This window comes from Hakea prostrata, chromosome 7, assembly GCF_041222555.1.
Source record: "Hakea prostrata isolate BN-2017 chromosome 7, UWA_Hpros_2, whole genome shotgun sequence".
Lineage (NCBI taxonomy): Eukaryota > Viridiplantae > Streptophyta > Magnoliopsida > Proteales > Proteaceae > Hakea > Hakea prostrata.
This window is the reverse complement of record NC_142606.1, coordinates 69,821,786-69,841,797: the sequence shown is the minus strand read 5'-3', so window position 1 is coordinate 69,841,797 and position 20,012 is coordinate 69,821,786. Positions and strand designations below refer to the sequence as shown.

At 38.4% G+C, this 20,012-nt stretch overlaps 1 protein-coding gene across 1 annotated transcript; it reads right to left on the bottom strand.

Moving 5' to 3' along the window:
* Nucleotides 1-8,812: 8,812 nt before the first annotated feature.
* On the bottom strand, nucleotides 8,813-11,985 carry LOC149011897 (vinorine hydroxylase-like). Its single transcript, XM_089162193.1, has 2 exons — nucleotides 10,876-11,985; nucleotides 8,813-9,806 (listed from the first exon to the last, which is right to left on the bottom strand). The coding sequence occupies exons 1-2, from the start codon at nucleotides 11,836-11,838 to the stop codon at nucleotides 9,177-9,179; spliced, it is 1,593 nt and encodes a 530-aa protein (XP_089018319.1). The 5' UTR covers nucleotides 11,839-11,985; the 3' UTR covers nucleotides 8,813-9,176.
* Nucleotides 11,986-20,012: the final 8,027 nt, after the last annotated feature.

Here is a 20,012-nt window from a genome sequence, read left to right as displayed (position 1 = left end):
AAATGCATCAATTTTATGCAGTACACAAAAAGGTGCTAGTGTAATTGGATTTCAGATTCCATTTACAACAATAATAGAGTACCATATGACCTAGTGAAAACCATGACAATAGTTTTGGATGTACAATATAGATTCCAACCTCGTTGTCCAGTAGACAGTGAACTGATTATAAGTTTCTGAAGCATGGCTATGTTTTGGTTTTTCGATCCAGGTTAACCATTGCATTCCTTCCTATGCTAGTGCATCTTCATGAAGATCAACTTGATTTTCTAATCAACTTCTTTGGGGGTAAAGGATCATCAACAGACCAGTCTCCAAATGTGGCTCAGGATTTTGATGAGTCAAAAATGCCTCCAGAGAAGACAAGTCAGTTTGGTGGGAGTGATATCGTAGAAGAGGCATTGCTTCCTTATTTCCAGGTGGTTTTATATGTTTCTTTTTCATTGTACAGTCTACTAATTGTCCGCACCTATCGCCCTTTGAGAATATTGAATCATTGGTATTATGACTAGTATTTGTTGTCTATATTTGGAGTTCCAATATCCATTCCACACATTAGTGTCATTATTTGACTTACAAACTTACAGTTACCTTGCATTGATCAGGAATCCTTGTTTGATCAAGAAAAACATTAATGTCTATACTTACAGTTGAAGGCTAAAAGAACAACAACATTAAACCCCTCCACAACCCCACAAAAAGGTAAAACAACAAATACTAAAAGAAACCGACCAAATCAAGTTATTACAGAGCATTTTTCATCTTTAATCAACGACCAAATCGGGGTTTCGACCACATCATCGAGAATTTCCATGGTAAGGGTTTTATGAGTTGGTTATTACCTTTTTGAAAGAAGAATCGCAGAGATGAGACGAGACGAGACGAGACGAGACAATACCGAATCCGAAATCGATTTCTCTAAATCGCAGATGGAGCTTCTCCGCTGCTTCTTCTTCTTCTCCTCTCCGTCTTCTTCTTCTTCTCCGCTGCTTCTTCTACTTCTCCGCGCTTCTTCTTCTTCTTCTCCGCTTCTTCTTCTTCTCCCTTCTCTCTTCTTCTTCCTCTTCGATCTCAACTAACGATGCTTGTTACGGAAGCTTCGTAGTAGCTACAACCGCGAAACACACCCTAACTGGTCTTCTTCTTCTTCTCTCCTGCGATTTCTCCCCGTAACTTCGCATCAGCCAACAACGAAAACAAAAATGAAAATGAAATGGGCGGGTTGGTTTTTAGCTTCGTATATTTGTTACCGATTTTGAACTGGTTGTATATACGGTTCTTGTACAACCGTATATACGTATAGGCTGGTAGTATGGAATACACCATTAATAACATATACTATACCCGGTCGAACCGCCCGATGGACCGGTTGGTTTGCATCGAGACCGAACCGAACAGATGGAACTCTGTTCACACGGTAAACGTATATAGGTAAAGGGTTTTTTTCATTATTTAATGAGAAGGATCATCCGAGCCGTCCGATTAGATCGGACGCCCCCCCCCCCCCCCCCCCCTCCACCCCACACACAACCAAAAAAACAAAAACAAAACCAAACAAAGAAACCACCCCCCCAACCAAAATATAAAATTTAAATTTAATATTTTTATATTTTTATTTTTATATAAAAATATAAAAATAAAAAAAACAAGAAAGCAATAAGATTGAGGAGCAAGGCATACCCCCCCCCCCCGCCTCCAGAAAGGAGAGAAAAAGCAAAAAAGGGGGGTTTTTTTGCCAATATTAAAATTTTTTTTTTCTTATCATCAATTGGCCAATAGGGGGAAAAAAAAAAAAAAAAAAAAAAAAAAGAAAAATTTAAATAGAAAAACAAATACCCAAAAAGAAAAGGGTAAGGGAATATTCAACCCAAAGAATGGTATCTTGTGTATGTAAAACAAATAAATCTTTTTGTATGAAGATGACATGACCATACGCAACGAAGCATGTCTAGCTAAGTTGTTAGAATTTTCTCCTTGGTTTCTATTTGCTTTATTGTATAAGTTATTGACTTTCTAGAGTCATTTCCTGGGACCATGCGAATAATAAAGAAAAAGAAGAATCATATATGGAAAAGGATGGTTACTCACAAGTCTCTATCATAGAGACATGGAACATATCACATACACCAACTAAGGATGGAGGTAACACTGAGTGTAGACCATTATGCTAATACTTTCCAAGATCTCAAAGGGGAAAATGTATATTTGGCAGAGTTTTCTTTTAGCATTAAACTACATAACCCTCTTGAACCCCTTGAGGAAAGCTTTCTCCACAACCTAGAATTTTTTATCCTTTCTCCTTTTGTCTAACAAGCCTTTTATCTAGATTGTGTGGCTTTAATCCTCTTATTGGTGTGGTCAACCATCACCCCAGTAGCCTCCACTAGTTCTAGGCAAAATGCTTAGGTCAATCATCACCCCAGTTGCCTCTCCTAGTTCCAAGCAAAATACATCTCTCTCCAACTTCATCCATATAGAGTGGTGTTCAGCATGATGCCTTAGATGAGTCCATATATACTAATGGTGAGTGGTAGTTGTTATTGTAGAAGGCAAACTCTACTAGTGATAAGTTCCCATCCCAACTTCTTCATGTATCCATAGAAAAGGCTCAAAGCATATCTTTCACAATCTGGTCCTCCATGACTAGTTGGTCTAAACTTTAGCTCATGAAGAGCTTCGAGAAGCTCACCTTCTAAGTCAACCTAAATCTCTCCATCATCATTGTTGATTCTAGAAGTGGAGAGTTCATTCATATTTCTTAGTAATTTTTAGTGCCATGAATAGTGACTCATAAGTAGTATCATAATTTGACTTAATATCATAGCTATCATCTGAAGTGCTACGGTAGTGCTTGGAAATAAGTCCCTCTTTCTTTGTATTCCCCTTATAGAAGATTGACCTATTATTTCTGACAGCTTAGGTTCTTCATCATCACCTTTTTCCTTATGTGGACACTTGGCAGTGAATTGAGCAACACCTCCACAGTTGAAATACGTCAGTGATAGTTTCTCTTTGTACTTACCCTTTCCTCACATTAATTTTCTAACAAAGTTTGTTTCACCATTTGCACTACCAACATCAATGTCATTTTCCTCATCCTTTTGCTCCACCTACTTTTTCTTTTGAACTTTGAATGCATTAGTTGTCTTATCAATAGCTTTAGGTCTATCAAGTTGCATCTCAAATGTTGAGGGAGATCCATGCAATTAACCCATGCTTAATTTATCAAGATCTTTTACTTCTTTAGTGGCAGACACCTTGAATTAAATTGTGGTGGCAATAATCTCATGACTTTCTTTACAACAGTAGATTCTTTTATTTCTTCCCAAAGTCCTCCGATGGCATTGAGTACCTCATTTATCCCTTAGCATGTAGGTCTCGATCGATTCATCTTTGGACATCTTCAACTAATAATGTAATTGATCCAACAACTTCATTCTCAATATTGATACTCTGATAAAATGTTAGAATGAACTGTCAACCCAAAAGATAATGCCTCCATTTCTCTATTGTAAGCGCCAATGTCAACATTTTTTTCTTAAGTTGATATATATGGGTAGATTCTTCCCTAGATTGGTGGTGGATTATGTGCCTAATGGGGCCAAATTTGGTGTATCGGCACTATATTGGGCCAACTTAGTACGGATTGGTTAAAGGGCTTCATTAAACTCGTTCCACTAGCTTTGAAGCTTTTGGAAAACTGGTCAAGTAGCTAACATTTGGTATCAGTGTTGGCACTACGTTAGATGTTCAAATCTCAGAAAGGGCTACTTGGAGTGGAGCTAAAGCTGCCAAGATTGGGCTACATACCTTCTAGAAACAAGAGAAAAGAAAGAAAAAAAGAGGAAAAGAAGAGGGAAAAAAGTGTAGCCACTTGGAGAGGGCTATCTACCGTTAGAATGAGAGCTGCCTAGAGTGAGAGTCATCAAGGATGATGACTGTGAAAGCTTGGTGATATGTTATGTGCCTAATGGGGTCCACTTTGGTATAGGTACTAGATTGGGCTAACCTAGCATATGATAGGTTAAAGGGATTCGCTAAACTTTTTCCATCAACTTTCGAGCTTTTGGCACCCTAGTCAAGTACCTAACAAGTGAATTGCTCGTGTGAACTCTAGCCAAGCATCAAGCTCTGGTCAATCCATCAAACACAATATTTGGGAACAAATGTTAGATAGGATGTTGGGTTTGGATGATTGAGGACATGAGAGATAGTAAATAAATAGATATATTTTTTATTTTAGGTTCTTCTAAATAATACCTTTAAAGGCAAGATTACAATCTGAATTATATTCACAATGAAGGGTATGAAAGTTGTTCCCAGATGATCTTTAAGTAAAACTTTAACAATGTTAGTTTGAAGGAAGGTATGATTTTACGAGAGAGTGCCTCGTGTTTTATATGTTTTTCGAGGGAATGCATAAAAAAAACTATAGTTTTTTAACTTGTGACTCCATTAAGTGGGATGTAATTAAAGTTGCCTCCCTTAAGTGCCAAAAATTACTTGTGGTTCACGCGTAAGAGAGTCAGTCAGTTACTCCCTCTTAAGTGATTCAAATTTTGAAACTCAAATGACAAAAATTCCCTTGTATGATGTGTTATGACGAAACTACCTCCATCATTTTCACCGTAATTACCCTCATACGCCACCCTTAGGTGGGTGAAGGGACTCCCCCTTCACCCATCTTCTTCCTATGCTTACCGAAAACAAGCCACCACCACCGGAAACCACCACACCTCCTCCCCTTGCCAGCCACCACTGCCCAGACCTTCCCTTGCTGGAAATCAACCACCATCCACCGGTGGCTAACATCTGTAGCCTTGAACAAGTAAAATATGTGTGTTGTGAATTTTGGAGAATTGTTTCATTCACATCTCTTGCTCTCTTTGATTTCAAACTTCAGAGAAAGCATAAAAGTTTTGAAGCTTTATAGAAGAAGGTTGAACTTAGGGGATAATGGCTTAAGCAGATATTCAACAGCAACAAAAACCACAAATGATTAGGGAACAAAACTTTGACAACACTTAATAATTGTGAAGAAATTGTTTGATTAGCATATGATTCTTCCATCCCCTTTATTTATTATTATTATTTTTTTTTTGCGCTTTATTCCTTTTGATTTGCTCTTCTCTGGAAAGATCCAAGGTTGTAATGTTTTAAGATATTTCTTTAGGGTTTTAGAATTCAATTGATGCTTTTATTGTAAATCCATTTTAATTTTTCCTTGTTGTTTTATTTCAGCCTCAAGATGTGATGAGATGCTCGAGTATCTGGACTTCGTACAAGTAAAAACTCTTAACATCTTTACTTGCCTCTCATCTCTTTATGAGTGTGCAAAGGAGAAGTCCGGTCCCCTAATGTAATATCCAGCCCTATTCTAACCTTGACCCTGACCCGAATCCAATGTTGTATTCAGGTCCGAGGACCCGAAGCGGTGGAAGAAGAGATTTATTGACCATTCTGATTGATGATCATGATTCGGAAACCGAGCCCATGGACATTGACAATGATACCCCTTGCTTAAATGCATTGTCAGTGTTTAAGGAAAGTCTGCGCATCGGAGAAGATTAATATGATTGATGTACCAAATGACCTCCTGTGCACAATCCGAAGGTATTCCCTGAAACTAGACTTCTTGATTGAATTGTAAAAGAAAACCTCACTCAATTTGACCTTGTATAGCCTTTCAAATCCGTACTTGAAGTTGCTGTTCTAAACTTGAGTTTTCTGCTGAAAATATTTTGGTCGATACCATCGACCAAGGACCATCGACCAAAATGTCCCCGGTCTGCAAGTTAATGATTCCATGGAATATTCCTTTTCTATTTAATATGACCTCGAGCCTTGAGCCTTTTGCAATCATTTTTCTCACCTGGGAACGTGGGGAGAGCTTCCCAAAGCAGCTCCTTGGTTAGTGTGAAGGGTATCTCATCAAAGACACTTAGTTTATCATTGATTCTTGTCTTCATCTTCCACACTAAGGTATGACTCTTCATTCCACTCTCTACCCTACCATTTTCTACTCTTTTCTATTGTCATCTTGCTGATGGGACATTTGGAATGGTGCTGCAACCTTGCAACCACCACTCCAAGTGCCTACTCATGCTCAATCCATGATTCCCTTAGCCATTCATTGATGCTAATGCTTATATCTCATGCCTAGCATATGTATTCCATGATTTACCTATTAACATCATACCATTTGATATCAAACTGAGCTATAGAGTGTATTATGTTCATGTTTAACATTGCCATATGATCCCAATCGAATTTCTATTAGTTTCTCTAGCTATTGCATGCTATTCCTCATCAATGCAATCAATTCCAACTCATGCCATGATGTCTATCACTTGAACTTGATAGCTCAAATTGGGGCTTTTTAATTAGACCATTGGATTGGGTTAATTCCTTGATTTATAGTGTCCTACTACTGTTGTTAAGTATGCCTCCAAGTTTCAGATTGATCCGAACACCGGAAGACTCATTTCGGACCAAAATCCCCAAAATCCACTATTCTGCCCGAGGACAATTTTGGTCGATACTTTTGGTCGATACCATCGACCAAGACCATCGACCAAAGTTGTTGCTGACAGCAACCTTGGTCAGTTTTGACCCAAATGACATCCGATCTTCCCGACTTCGTTTCTAACTTATTATTGATGTTTGTTTAGGGCCTTAACAATTCTATTGGACTATTCTTGGTATTCTCAATTCATCATCAACTCATCCAAGGTAAGGATGGTTATATCCATAAACATATAAGTCATCAAATATTGAACTGTGCTTTATTCAAAGAATGAAATCCCTAAATTTCTTTCAATCATTATGATACTGTCACATATGTGTTAGAACAATAACATTTAAATCTTTATACATTTGTTGTGTTACTTTATCATTTTGATTTGCTTATGTTTATAATGATTCGTTTCAATATCATGATTTGATTACTATTATGAATATGCATTGGATGCATGAGAAATGATGAGATTTGATGTGTGATTGCTTACGTATGACTTGGGATTGGAGGGTGTCCTACTGACACTTCTGTCCTTGGGCATCGGAGGGAATAGTATGGGATGTTCTCCGATGGTGCCTATCGACACTCTCCCGAGTTATTGGATGACATACATAGGATTGCCTAGTTGTGTGGCTAGGTTCATCCTTGTCGTGTCAAACCCGAATCGGAAGGGCATTGAGACTGAACAACCCGTGGTAGTGTATGGTTGGATGGGCGCTCTAGGCCGGTAGCCAGTCCGATAGGGGACATAAACCATGCTACGGATACCTAAAAGGGGCCATTTATTGGTAGAGTTGCATATGGATAGACTTGGGCTCACGGGCGCTCAAGACCGGTAACCAATCCGTGAGAGGACGTGAGAGCTTCCCATTTACTATATGTGGATGACCAATAGGGTTGATGTGTCCGAAATCCGGGATTTCGCTGACTCTAGTGTGAAGGATACCGGAAAGGATCGCCGGGGGCGAGGAATGGACGTATTTGAATCTGACTTGACCAATCGAGTAGATGACTTGCATTGGGCTAGGCTTTCATGTGACATGCGCCGATTTTGACCAAATGGTGATGTGAGAGAGCGGTGACCGATCCCCTTACCATGGTTTTTGATGACTTTACCGATCTTCCCCGGGCATTCCCAAGATATGGAAATGGGAGAGTGACTGACGACCCAGAGAAGTACGGTGCTATGACTTAAAGCATGTCTACCTTAGAGATCAACATTCATAGAGTTAGGTTCATATCTGCATCATATGTTCCATATCACATTGCATTATTATATGTTCTGAATGTGTATGATTTCTAATTATGGAATAACTTCCTTGCTGAGTTCTTCGAACTCATTCCTTTTGTGCAAATGTTTTAGATTACATTCCAGGTACCGAAGATTACGATGGCACCTCCTATGAGGCGGACTATGATTCCACATACTACCCTCCGGGTAGTGGCGTCGGTGAGGATCCGTATATTGGAGCCGAGGAGGATTACTATCCGCACCAGGGTTAGCCCCACAGTTGTGCGGGAGCGGCAGCGCTGGGTTTACTTCATCCGTACTGTTGAGGAGACTACCATTAGTATAGAAGAAACCCTAGCATAGTGCCCCATTCCCCTGATGTATTTGTGGAACCTTGGATATTGTAATTAACTTGTCTTTGAATTATTCTGGTGATATTCGGATATGTAACTAACTTGATTTACTTCTTTTCCGCTGCTCTAAGAGGGTGACTACCACACCTTCTCACCCTTTATGATTTTGATCACACTTTATTATTATCTATAATCCATACTCTGATTTAGTTACTCTTATCTTATTCATGATACTTGGTATTAGCTGTTTTTACCATTGATTATTACTGTTCATGATTGTGTTACCGTGTATGTGGGAGGCATGGACCTCAGATCATTGATCCTTGGACTGTGGATCACATCCCGGGTATTCCAAATGGGGTACCGGCTTGGTGGATGTTACACCTGAAACCTGGCGCTTGAACCATAGAGATACCAAATCTTCATATCTGAACCAAATAAAGGAATTTTAAGATCAAACAGACGGTGGTGACCAGCAGGGGAAGGTTTGGGGAAAGCTATAGGAAGAAGATGGGTGAAGGGGGAATCCCTTCACACATCTAAGGGTTGGGTATGTGGGTAATTATAGTGAGAATGGTGGGGCTAGTTTGGTCATAATTCATCAAACAAGGGTATTTTTGTCATTTAAGTTTCAATTTTGAATTATATAACAGATAGTAACTCACTTTGTTATGTGTAACTAACTAGTAATTCTAGATGTCACAAGCAATTATTGGCACTTAAGGTAGGGGTTTCACCCCCACTTAAGGGAGTCACAAGTAAAAAACTACAAATGAAAATTAGAGGTTGGAAGTATGCATATATAAGAAAATCAATTGCCAATAGAGAATGGGTACAGGAACATATAATCCAAAGAGTAATATCTCATATACATGAAACAAAGAAATTAAATCTTTTTGTAGATAGATGACATGATCATATAAGTGGAATGCCATATTATCATCAAATTCTCATCACTTATTGTATGATGTTCAAAGTAACCTTCATCCAATATTAATCCCAAAGATTACTTTGATGCGCTTAAATGTGGACATTTAGTTTCATTATTAGTGGAGAGAAGCTTGATCCATCTTACTTATGTAAATTCATAGAGATGGGAAGGAAGTCGAGGGCTTAGGAGGACTTCCAACGGGTGTTCCCTGGGCAAAGTTAAACTAATGCCCTCAGTCATATCCACAGGCAAATTAGAAGGTGTTTGCATATTGAATCCATGAAGCAAGCGAGCAGTCGTCAAGTTCATAGTCTGTAAGGCGAAAGGGATACCAGGGCATGATCTTCTGCCTGACCCAAAAGGAATCAACTCAAAGCTTTTTCCACGTACATCTATATCAGCATGAGTTGTTAGAAACCTCTCTGGCTGGAATTCCGAAGGGTTGACCCACACATGTGGGTCTCGGTGTATCTTCCAGGCATTCACCAACACACGAGTTCCTTTTGGGACTTTAAAGCCACTTACAAAGCAATCTTCTATGGCTGCATGAGGGACTAAAAGTGGTCCTGCTGGATATAGACGAAATGTCTCTTTGATTATTGCTTGGAGATACACAAGGTTTTCAATGTCTTTCTCTTCCACATTCCTATTCTTTCCAACTTGATAATCCAATTCTTCTTGAGCTTTTGTTAGGACTCTCTTGTTGTTTAAGAGCAATGAAACAAGCCATGAAAGGGAAATTGAAGTGGTATCCGTTGCAGCTAAGAACAAATTCTGCAAAACAGATTCCGATTTACTGTAAATATTAGGAGGTTGAACAAAATGAATCTTATTGATTTACTACATGCACTTTCTATTAGTAGTCAATCATGTCGAATTTCTTACCAAAAAAAAAAATTCATGTTGAATTTTCATTTACCCTTTGGAATATTAATATTATTAATAAAGATTATTATTTTTAAATGCATTTATTGAACTGAAACCAGGTTTGCCCTTTTATTTGTTGTATTAATGTTACAATAATGTACTGTCTTATTATATTTTTCATCATTAGGTTCATAACTATGATTCAAGTCATGAATGCAAATCAATTCTGATTCAATATTATAAATGTTTTAATTAACCTATGTTCTTGACACAACTTTTTCATCGGATGCATAGATGTTTCTTCTGTCCCTCATTTCCTTGGTGATAGCTAGCTATGCCAATCACACTAGCTTATAGATTATCATAAAATCAGATTATACTTATAAGTTTGATCTATGATGTGTGTTTCTTTAATCCCTTACAAAACTATACTTCTTCTTTTCGTTCTAGGTCTATATTTAATTATTTTTAAGTTTTATGCCAAATATTACCATGGACGCTAGGTCCCAAATAAATAATTTAAACGAGATGCTCGTGTGCGAGTATGGAATTCACTAAACCCGGGGCTCGACGTCGGCCTAGGTCGGGGTACGGGTTTATATCTGATTCGAACAGACCTTCAGGATAAGCCACCAAGGATAAGGCAGATTTTGCTTGGCAGCAGCACTGCTCCCAGCAGTCAAAATGTATTTTGGAGTTCAAAGCAAATCTGGACCGTTGAATAAAGTATTCATTCAATGGCCCAGATTTTCTCTGGACCCAAAATTGAATCTGAACCATGCTCTGCTGCTCCCAAGCACTTCCAAAAGGCTCCAGTTGTTTGGTTCTAGAGAGGTCAACCCAGTTCAATGAAGGAGTCTGATTAGGTCGCAATAGTAAGAAAGAAGAAAAATAGGATAATGACCAAAAACAACTAAAACAAATTAATGAATTACTTTGAAACTTCTTGAAGAAAAGAGAGAGAAACACTAAATACCAGTGCAGTGGCCTTCACTACCGAGTCACGACTATGGCCGTGTAACCGAGCATCTTCTTCAAGAATAGAAAGCATGGCATCAATGAAGTCTTGCTGATCATCACCCTTAGCTTTCCCAGATAGCCTATTTTGCAGATGCTCTTGTAGCCAACTCTCAGCAAGCAAATCCATGTCCTCAGCAGTCTTCTTCATTGCCCTTTGTTTCCCATCCCAATCTAACCATGATAGGAAGCTTGGGAGCACATCTGAAGCACACGAGATGCCTATGCATTTAAAGAAATCAACTATGGTACTTTGGATCTTCAATACCTCTTCGTCGTTCGCATCATGAACAACACTGAAATATCGCTTTCCAGCAATCATTTTGAGAACAATATTCATGGTTAGATCTCGAAAAAGCCGACTTATTTCAAACTTAATCTGGCTCTCATTGTTTCTCGCACAATGCTCATATAGGTCTTTGATACAAGTGGTGATCTCTGCATATCGTACATGCTTGAGTGACTCAAGCCGGCGGTTTGAGAGCAGCTCGCAAACAACCAACTTGCGTACTTCACGCCAGTATGGTCCATAAGGTGCCAAACCAAACAGAGCATAATCATAGCTCAAGTGGTCGCTTGAAGCACTTCTTGGACGGCTTGCAAGAGCTTTATCATTAATGGTGAAGCACTCTTTTGCCAACTCCCAGTTGTTGATGACCAGTGTTCGATGAACACCAAATCGGAGGGTAAAGGCTGGTCCATGTTTGTCAGCCATGGCTGAAAGTGTTCGAAAGAGTGGCTGAGGGGCTGTAAACTGAAGGAGATGGCCAAGTATAGGCCATGCACCAGGTGGTTCTGGAGCCTCTGTGGCCTTACTCTTGTTAAGAAAGCTACCTTTTGCGATCCATAGACAGTAGAAGAGAACTAAAGCTACTAGACCAACGATAGCTTGGATAGCTTGGAGTTGCAACAACATATCCATAACTTTCTTTTGCTACAGAAGCCTCATCCTCTCGTCTCTTGTGACAATATGTGAAGAATCTCAAGAACAGAGATAAATATAAATAGGTGAACTAGAGCTCAACTCCTAGACAGACATTGAAATCAAAATTAGCGAATAGAAAAAGAAGTTGGATTATCTTTCTTTTTCTTAATCCTCTTCTAATATTATCCTGTTATGAGAGGTAAAGGACACTGGTGCAACCCTACTGGTTGACACTCTCCCAATCTCCTTATAGTTTTGTGGACGAAATTTTCTAAGAGAAACCAAGCTAATTTGTCGTGTGCTGAATATTTTCTGTCGTTCAGCATGGCATATGCTAGATATTTTCGGTCACATTTTTTGTTGCACCCACGCATTAATTCACAGACTAATTGATATGCAAGGATAAGATGGCAGCAGATCCTCTTGTTCTTTTACCAATATTTTTCCAATAAACTCCTTCTCTTCTCCCCTCAAAGGCTTAAAAATTTAGGTAAGAATCTCTTCAATTCCATTAGAGCTGAATGTTTTTTTTATTAGTTAACACGAAAGAGATAAATAAGCCATTTGTTAAATACATAAGAAAAAACTCCCTTTTTTTTTTTAATGGAAAAAAGAAAGGAACTACATTAGAGAAGCTACGTCATAGTTACAGCTAGGTTCTCAAAACCTTTGATTGGAGCCAATCTGGAAGGTAGTTAGTAAACCCTACATGACTACAAAAAGTTAATAACATTGATGAAACAGACGTTAAAATAGGGACCATCTCCAGTGGTCACGGTCTCCATGGATAAGGTAACCGAGTGTACACCATTCATCAATATCGGAAAAAACAACATTGATCTCCATCTTCATTAAGAGCTGCTGCAAGTTAAAGGCCTTGATAAAGCGTGATAAGCAAAAGGAAAAGCTATTGATTGTGTCATGAAACTCCTCGTTGCAAAAGCTACACAACAACCATCATGTAACATTGATTTTTTAGCTATATATATATATATATATATATATATATATATATATATATATATATATATATATATATATATATATATATATATATATATATATATATATATATATATATATATATATATATATATATATATCCACTTATACCCACTGGCTCCACTCTTTAGATATAACCCATGGAAAGTGAGAATTCCATGAGTTCCATGAAAACATTTCACTGCTACCCTACTAGCTAGCTGGTTGACATCTAAAGAAATAATGAAATAAAAGAAGGGTATTTTGGTCTCAAGAATTGGATTTGAATCGAATCCAATAGCAACATATAGATTTTTCAGATTTGTCATATGCTGAATATTTTTGGTCACCTTTTGTTGCATCCCCACATTAATTCACTGACATGTCTGTCTTTTTTCCTTTTGGTAATAATTCATTGACATGTTGATGAAAGGATGATCCTTTTGTTGTTGTTGGTTTCTAGTTTATTTTATTTTATTTATCTATTGTAGTTCTAGAATCCTCCACCTTCGGTTGAACTGTGAATTGATACATTCTCCAATGGTTGGTTTAATGATATACACCAAGAAAACAAGTGAGGGAATCAGTGGTTGGTTAGCCGCCTTTGAAGGTCAAGTTAAGCAAAGAGAAACACTAGTCCTCCCAGCGAGGAGGAGTAATTAGCCGAGTAGAGTAGATGCTAGGTAGGTTTAGGGAATAAATGAGCATTACCAGATCCTTTGGTGGTTGGGGATATTTAGATCCTTACTTGACGATTATGGACTGTTGGATGGATGAGGGCTAATCTTCCTCTTTTAGTGAGGTTGCCACGTCAAATATGCTCTTGTACTTGGCACAGGACTGGCAGGGGATGTGACATGTCTTTCCTTGAAGGCCTGACAAGTCGATGGGAAATAGCCTCCAGGTGGATATCCTAATGCATATGGTGCATTTAATATACGTATGGAAAATTAAATGCGTCTCTCTTGAACAATAAATGTTGCATTATTTAATGCATCGGCAATGGGTAGGGGTATAAACAGACCGGATTCAGATCGGATAGCGGTAATACATATTTGCATCTTATTATATTCGAACGGATTCGGATAATATCCTATCGATTTTCGGACGGATTCAGTCGGATTCGGATGATCGAAAATCAGATAGTTATTTTCTTAAGTAGATTCTTCTAAATGGGTATGAACACAGGTTTAATACAAGTTTTCGACTACCTGTTTACATCTTTACCATTCTATTTGTAAAAGCTAGGTGTGAAATATAAGAATTTAGCAATTTTGGTAGCTATTTTAGTAGCAAATCTAGAAAAATAGTCACATATCACAGGCAATAATTTATAATAATAATAATAATAATAAACCTAAATAAGTAACTTAATCGGATAATTTTATCGGACGGAGAATAATCGGTAGTAAAGGAGTATACCGTATCCACATCCTATTAGTAATCGGATGAATTTGGAAACCTCTAAATGGATGCGGATGCGAATTCGGAAGTGGATTTCGGTTATCCATTTACACCCCTAAACTGGAGGTCACATAAGACAAAAGCTTAGTCTATCCTTGGTTTTGTGTGAGGATCGAGGTATCTTTAGGAAAGAACGTCTTCAGCATAGGAAAGTTCAATAATCTTGCCCCCTACTTGGAGAGTGGTCTAATTCCCAACCTTCGTTTGGTAGGACTTTACCCAACAACCATGGAGAACCCAACAGACGTGCTTGAGTGCCGTGAGGGAAGAGTGACTGAGACCGCTCAAAGAAAACTGGTGTATGACTTAATGCATATCTACCATAAAGACTTCATGATAGAGTTAGGAGCATGCATAATATCATAATCATTCATATATCATATCATTGTCATTAATTAGATTATCAATATTTATGTTATGTGTGTGGTGTGGAATCTTGTGAATGAATGTATGATATGATGTTGAGTTGACCTCACTGAGTTCTATGGGACTCATTCCTTTTTATATGTCTTTTTCTATTAGAATATACTGCAGATTATGAGAACTTCTTCCAAATGGAGGATTCGTGGCCGACATATCTTCTTGAAAGAGTGACCAAAGAAGAAGTGGACGCGCATGGAGATTCATGTCTGTGTTAAGACTGTCCTTATGGGGTTGGATTCCATTAGAGAATTAGTTTATTTTTCCGCTGTGAATAAAACTATCCTTTTTTCTTAAAACTCTAATGTTATACTTTTGATTTGAAGTAATGGATGATTGTAATAATTACTTCAGATTTGATAACTTTACATGAAAAACTTGATTTATTCTTGTCCATTTGATTTTATTATATCACATGTTGTATGGAATTGTCACTGAACCTAGATCTTGCGGTATATCAGCCCCACTTGTATTCGGGTATGACCGGATCTGGCTGGGTGGGGTGTGACAATAGAAATTCAGGTCCATTGTTTTTTCCATGTCTTCTTCATCCCAAACACCTTCAAATGATGAGGCAAGCCTTCGCCATTGCCCTCGAATTTTCAACGTCTTCTTACATTTGATGAGAGGGCTAATGGTTTGGACGCCGATGAGTTTCTCTTATACTTCAACTCCATGCTAGGTGGTCTAAGAGTCCCCTTCCACCCTTTCATTATGCAAGTCTTGTACTAGTTTAAGTTGAACCTTGATATGGTTGTGTTGAATGGCTGGAGGATCCTTACCGGCTTATTTGGGTATTGCAAAAACTTGGAAGTCGAACCCACATTGATTCTCTTCCAATGGATTACATGCTAAAGGACCTCCCACAAAAAGGGCGGTACTATTTTAATAAGAGAGGGATGGCTATCACCAAGTTCACTATCTTTGTAGAGTCTTCCCTCCAGTAATAAAGGCTGAAGGGACCGATATATAGCCTGCTGGCCTCCTCAAGAATGTGCAGTTAGCGATTGGCCATTTATTTTCAAATATACTCAACACACCCTCAACAAGAAACAATCCTTGACAAAGTCCGAGTAGCTCACCTATGAAAAATTCTTTCAGCTCAAGACGCAATCCATCTACGATTAAGAGATGGAATATGTTGCACCTCTGATGGTTTGGGGGATCTTAGAGGCTAAGCCCCCAAGCACTTATATCATGTGTATTGTATGCCAATGAATTACTAATATCTTGGTTGATCTCTTCTATAGCTCCAAAAATGTACAACAAGAGACTCTTCTCTTAAAATAAGAGTGGTTGACTCATAGTATATGAGTCATGTACAAAAACCAAAAGGAAGCTGGATGACCCCTTTGTTGATAGGTTCAAACTCTCCTCAATTGGTCGCAAAGACCATCCTGGATTCTGAACTCAAAATCTTGGAAGAGTTGAACATTGAGGCTAGAAGGGCATCATGAAAACTGGCTCTAGGGAAGAAAAAGCTTTGCCAAGCCAGCTCCGAAGAAATAGACTTTGGAGGTACACACTTTGGAGCAAAGGAATTTTAAGGAGTAAATTCCTAAAAACCAGCCCCTGAGGAGAAAATTCCACATCCTAAAGTCCTACTAAGAAGGTGGATGATAAGAAATCAAAAGGAAAAAAGGTTGGGGGAGAAATCCAGTGCTCAACTGGGGATCTCTATTCAAGGCTTCCAGGCTAGGGAAAAACATCCCTTGCCCCTGTGGAAGGGAAAGGGTAAGATAATGGAAGCAAAGCCCCCAATGACTGAGGAGGAACAAGAGAATATCAATATTGTTAACCTTCTTGAGGGTGGGACCACATTTGAGTCAGATGCAATGGTCGATGGGAGGAAGCCCATATGAAGAAAAGGAAGGTAAACCATTGGAAGGGGAATCCAATGGGGCAAAGCAAGATGAGAAAACTGGGTATGTTGCAAAGGCCCTTGAGGCAGCTTCTACACCTCATAAAGAAAAGATTGGCAAGTGGTCCCCAAAATGGGCATTATTTGAAGGATGCTCTGGGATGACAACTTCAAAGCAAGGGACTAAATAGAACATGCTCTTCCACCAGTAGGCCAGGCTCATCTGAAAGCATTTCCTAAGGGCAAATTGGATGTTTTCTTGGCACAGTGAGCTCCTTTCCCAAGACTTTTTGTCACTTTCTTTCTTCTTTCTTCAATCCTATGCTAGTAACATCTGAGATTTGTCATCTAGGAGTTCTGTGCATTCTGTTGGTGCTATGTTTGAAAGTCATCGGTGCTATATGGTTTTTCAAGTGGAGATTGTGGAGCTTCACCAAAAAAAAGAAAAATCTGAACTAGAGGGTAAATATAACACCCTTTTCATGGAGACTGATGACTTAAGGAAGAAGAATGCAAAACTGAGCAAATTAATGCACTTATGTTGAACAATAAATGCCGCATTTAATGCATTGACATGCGCGCAAGAGGTCACATAACATAGAAGCTTAGTCTGTCCTCGGTTCTATTCAAGTAGGCATCTTGGGGAAAGAACGTCTTTCGCATGGGTCAATCAAGAATAGAACAACAATTATTGTTCCAATATATTGTAACCCTTCGCCTCTCAAGATTTGAAAATTTGCAAAAGAATCTCGTCAATTCCAATAGAGCTGAATTTGTTCTTTTCCTTCTTTTGATAATCATCTTAATTAACCATTTGTTAATTTAAAAAAGAGATAAATTAGGCCATTCAGAGAAACATAAAAATAATAATAATAATAATAATAATAATAATAATAATAATAATAATAATATAAAAATAAAAAAAAAAAAAAAAAGAAGAAGAAGAAGAAAAAAAGTAACAATGTAATAATAAAAGAGTCCTTTTGCTCGATATAAAAAGCCTAAAATTCATTGATGGTTGGCTGCTTTAGAACCTCATCTCACAGACATGAATATGTTTATCAATGGAAATAATAATTCCTTAAAATGTAAGTACATGCAATTTTGAAATAAGGGGAGTGTTCTTTGTGTGGGACGCATGGCTTTTGGGTACACATGGGATCCATTTGTACGCAACTATGCATTCCTAGCTAAGTTTTTTGAATTTTCCCCTTGGTTTCTATTTGCTTTATTGTGTAAGTTATTGACTTTCTAGAGTCATTTACTAGGACCATGCGAATAATAAAGAAAAGGAAGAGTCACAGATGGAGGCTGCTTACTCACAAGTCTCTATCATAGAGACATGGAACATTCACGTACACCAAATAAGGATGGAGGTAACACTAAGTGTAGACCATTATGTCGATGCTTTCCAAGATCTCAAAGGGGAAAATGTATATTTGGCAGAGTTTTCTTTATGCATTCAACTGCATGACCCTCTTGAAACCCTTGAGGAAAGCCTACTCCACAACCTAGAATTCTAGATCCTTTCTCCTTTTGTCTACATAAGCCTTCTATCTAGATTGTGAGGCTTTAATCCTCTTATTGATGTGGTCAACCATCACCCCAGTAGCCTCTACTAGTTTCGGGCAAAAAGCATCTCTCTCCAATTTCATCCCAATAGAGTGGTGTTCAACTTGTCTTGCCATATAATGCCTTAGATGAGGCCATGCTAATGGTGAGTGGTAGTTGTTATTGTAGAAGGCAAACTCTACTAGTGATAAGTTCCCATCCCAACTTCTTCCTATATCCATATGAAAGGCTCAAAACATATCTTTCACAATCTAGATGGTCCTCTATGAATAGTTGGTCTAAACTTTAGCTTATGAAGAGCTTCAAGAAGCTCCCCTTCTAAGTCAACCTAAACCTCTTCATCATCATTGTCTATTCTAGCAGTGGAGAGAGTTCATCATATTTCATAGTAATTTTTAGTGCCACGAACAGTGGCTCATAAGTAGTATCATCATTTGACTCAATATCATAGCTATCATCTGAAGTGCTGCTGTAGTGCTTGGAAATAAGTCCCTTTTTCTTTGAATTCCCCTTATTGAAGATTGACTTGTTATTCTGAACAGCTTATGTCACACCCCAAACCCTAGTCTTGGTTACTCGCCTGTCAACCTGTGGGTGCAATCCGTCACAGGATCCATGGTCTTTCCATCAATAATTATCAATGCAAGAAATAAATAATCAAGAGCAAGAGCAAGTTCAAATAAATAATCAAAGGGATTACAAGAGTCCAAATACTCCAGTTAAAAAAAAATCAAAGAAAGAATCAAAAGAAATATCGAGTTCAACAGAAGCAATCAAAATAAATTAAATTATCTTCTTTCTAGTTTCTTTCTCTAAAGCTAAATAATGATCTTCATGAATAGAAAAAAAGGGGGGGGGAGTTCTCCAGTTCTTCTCCATACGATTCTTAAAATGTCTGGCAATCTGCCTCCTTCGGCCATCAATGGGTGCTATAAGAGCACTCCAAGCACTCAATTTCTCATTGACGGTGCCACATCTTATTCATACGAGATAATTCGGTCATACGAATTCTCTCTAATTCCTGAGGACATGCAACCATCTGTACAGTTAGTATAACATACAAAGAAATGAATGAATTATAACGAATTCAGTAAGAATAGCACATTTCTCATCCATATGTCAACACAATCAACAATGCATGTATGATATGAATGATATGCAATAATCTGAATGCTACTAAGATCTAACTATACAAGTCTCTAGATAATTGACATGCTTTAAGATATAACACCATCCCTCCTTTGGGTAGGTCTAGTCACTCTGATCCCTCACGGACTGATTACCTCTATTGGGATCCTAGGTAAAGGGGTAAACTCTTAATCAGGCATCCATGGCTGGGGATTAAGTCAACACTTTCTTACCACGACCATTGGCAATGAGTACTGGCGCATGTCGGGGTTTCTAATCCAATGCAAGGTCATACTGGTAACATACTATATGAAGTCTAGATACTTCCCCTATGGCACCAACCAACTTGGTTCAATATCCTTTGCAACCTAGGAATGAAAACCCTCACGATTGGCTACCGCTATTGGACTACACTCCCTAACCCTATGGTCATCCACTTATTATTGGGGCAGAATGCTCTCATGACTCCTCATGACACTCGGGCCGCTTCTTGGACGTCCATGAACCCAACCCTAACATATGCAACCCTACAATTGCATGAACAACAGTGGACCAATGAGTCTTTGCACGGACTGGTTACCACTGTAGGATGAAACAGAGTCACGTCACCATTATCACGAGTCATTCGGCTTCAATTCCTTTACCGAAAGGGTAATAGCATGTAGGGTACCTAGTCATGCAATTCTAGACTCTCTAGATATGTCATCCAGCAGTCATGATAGTGCTATAGGCATCAATGAGCATG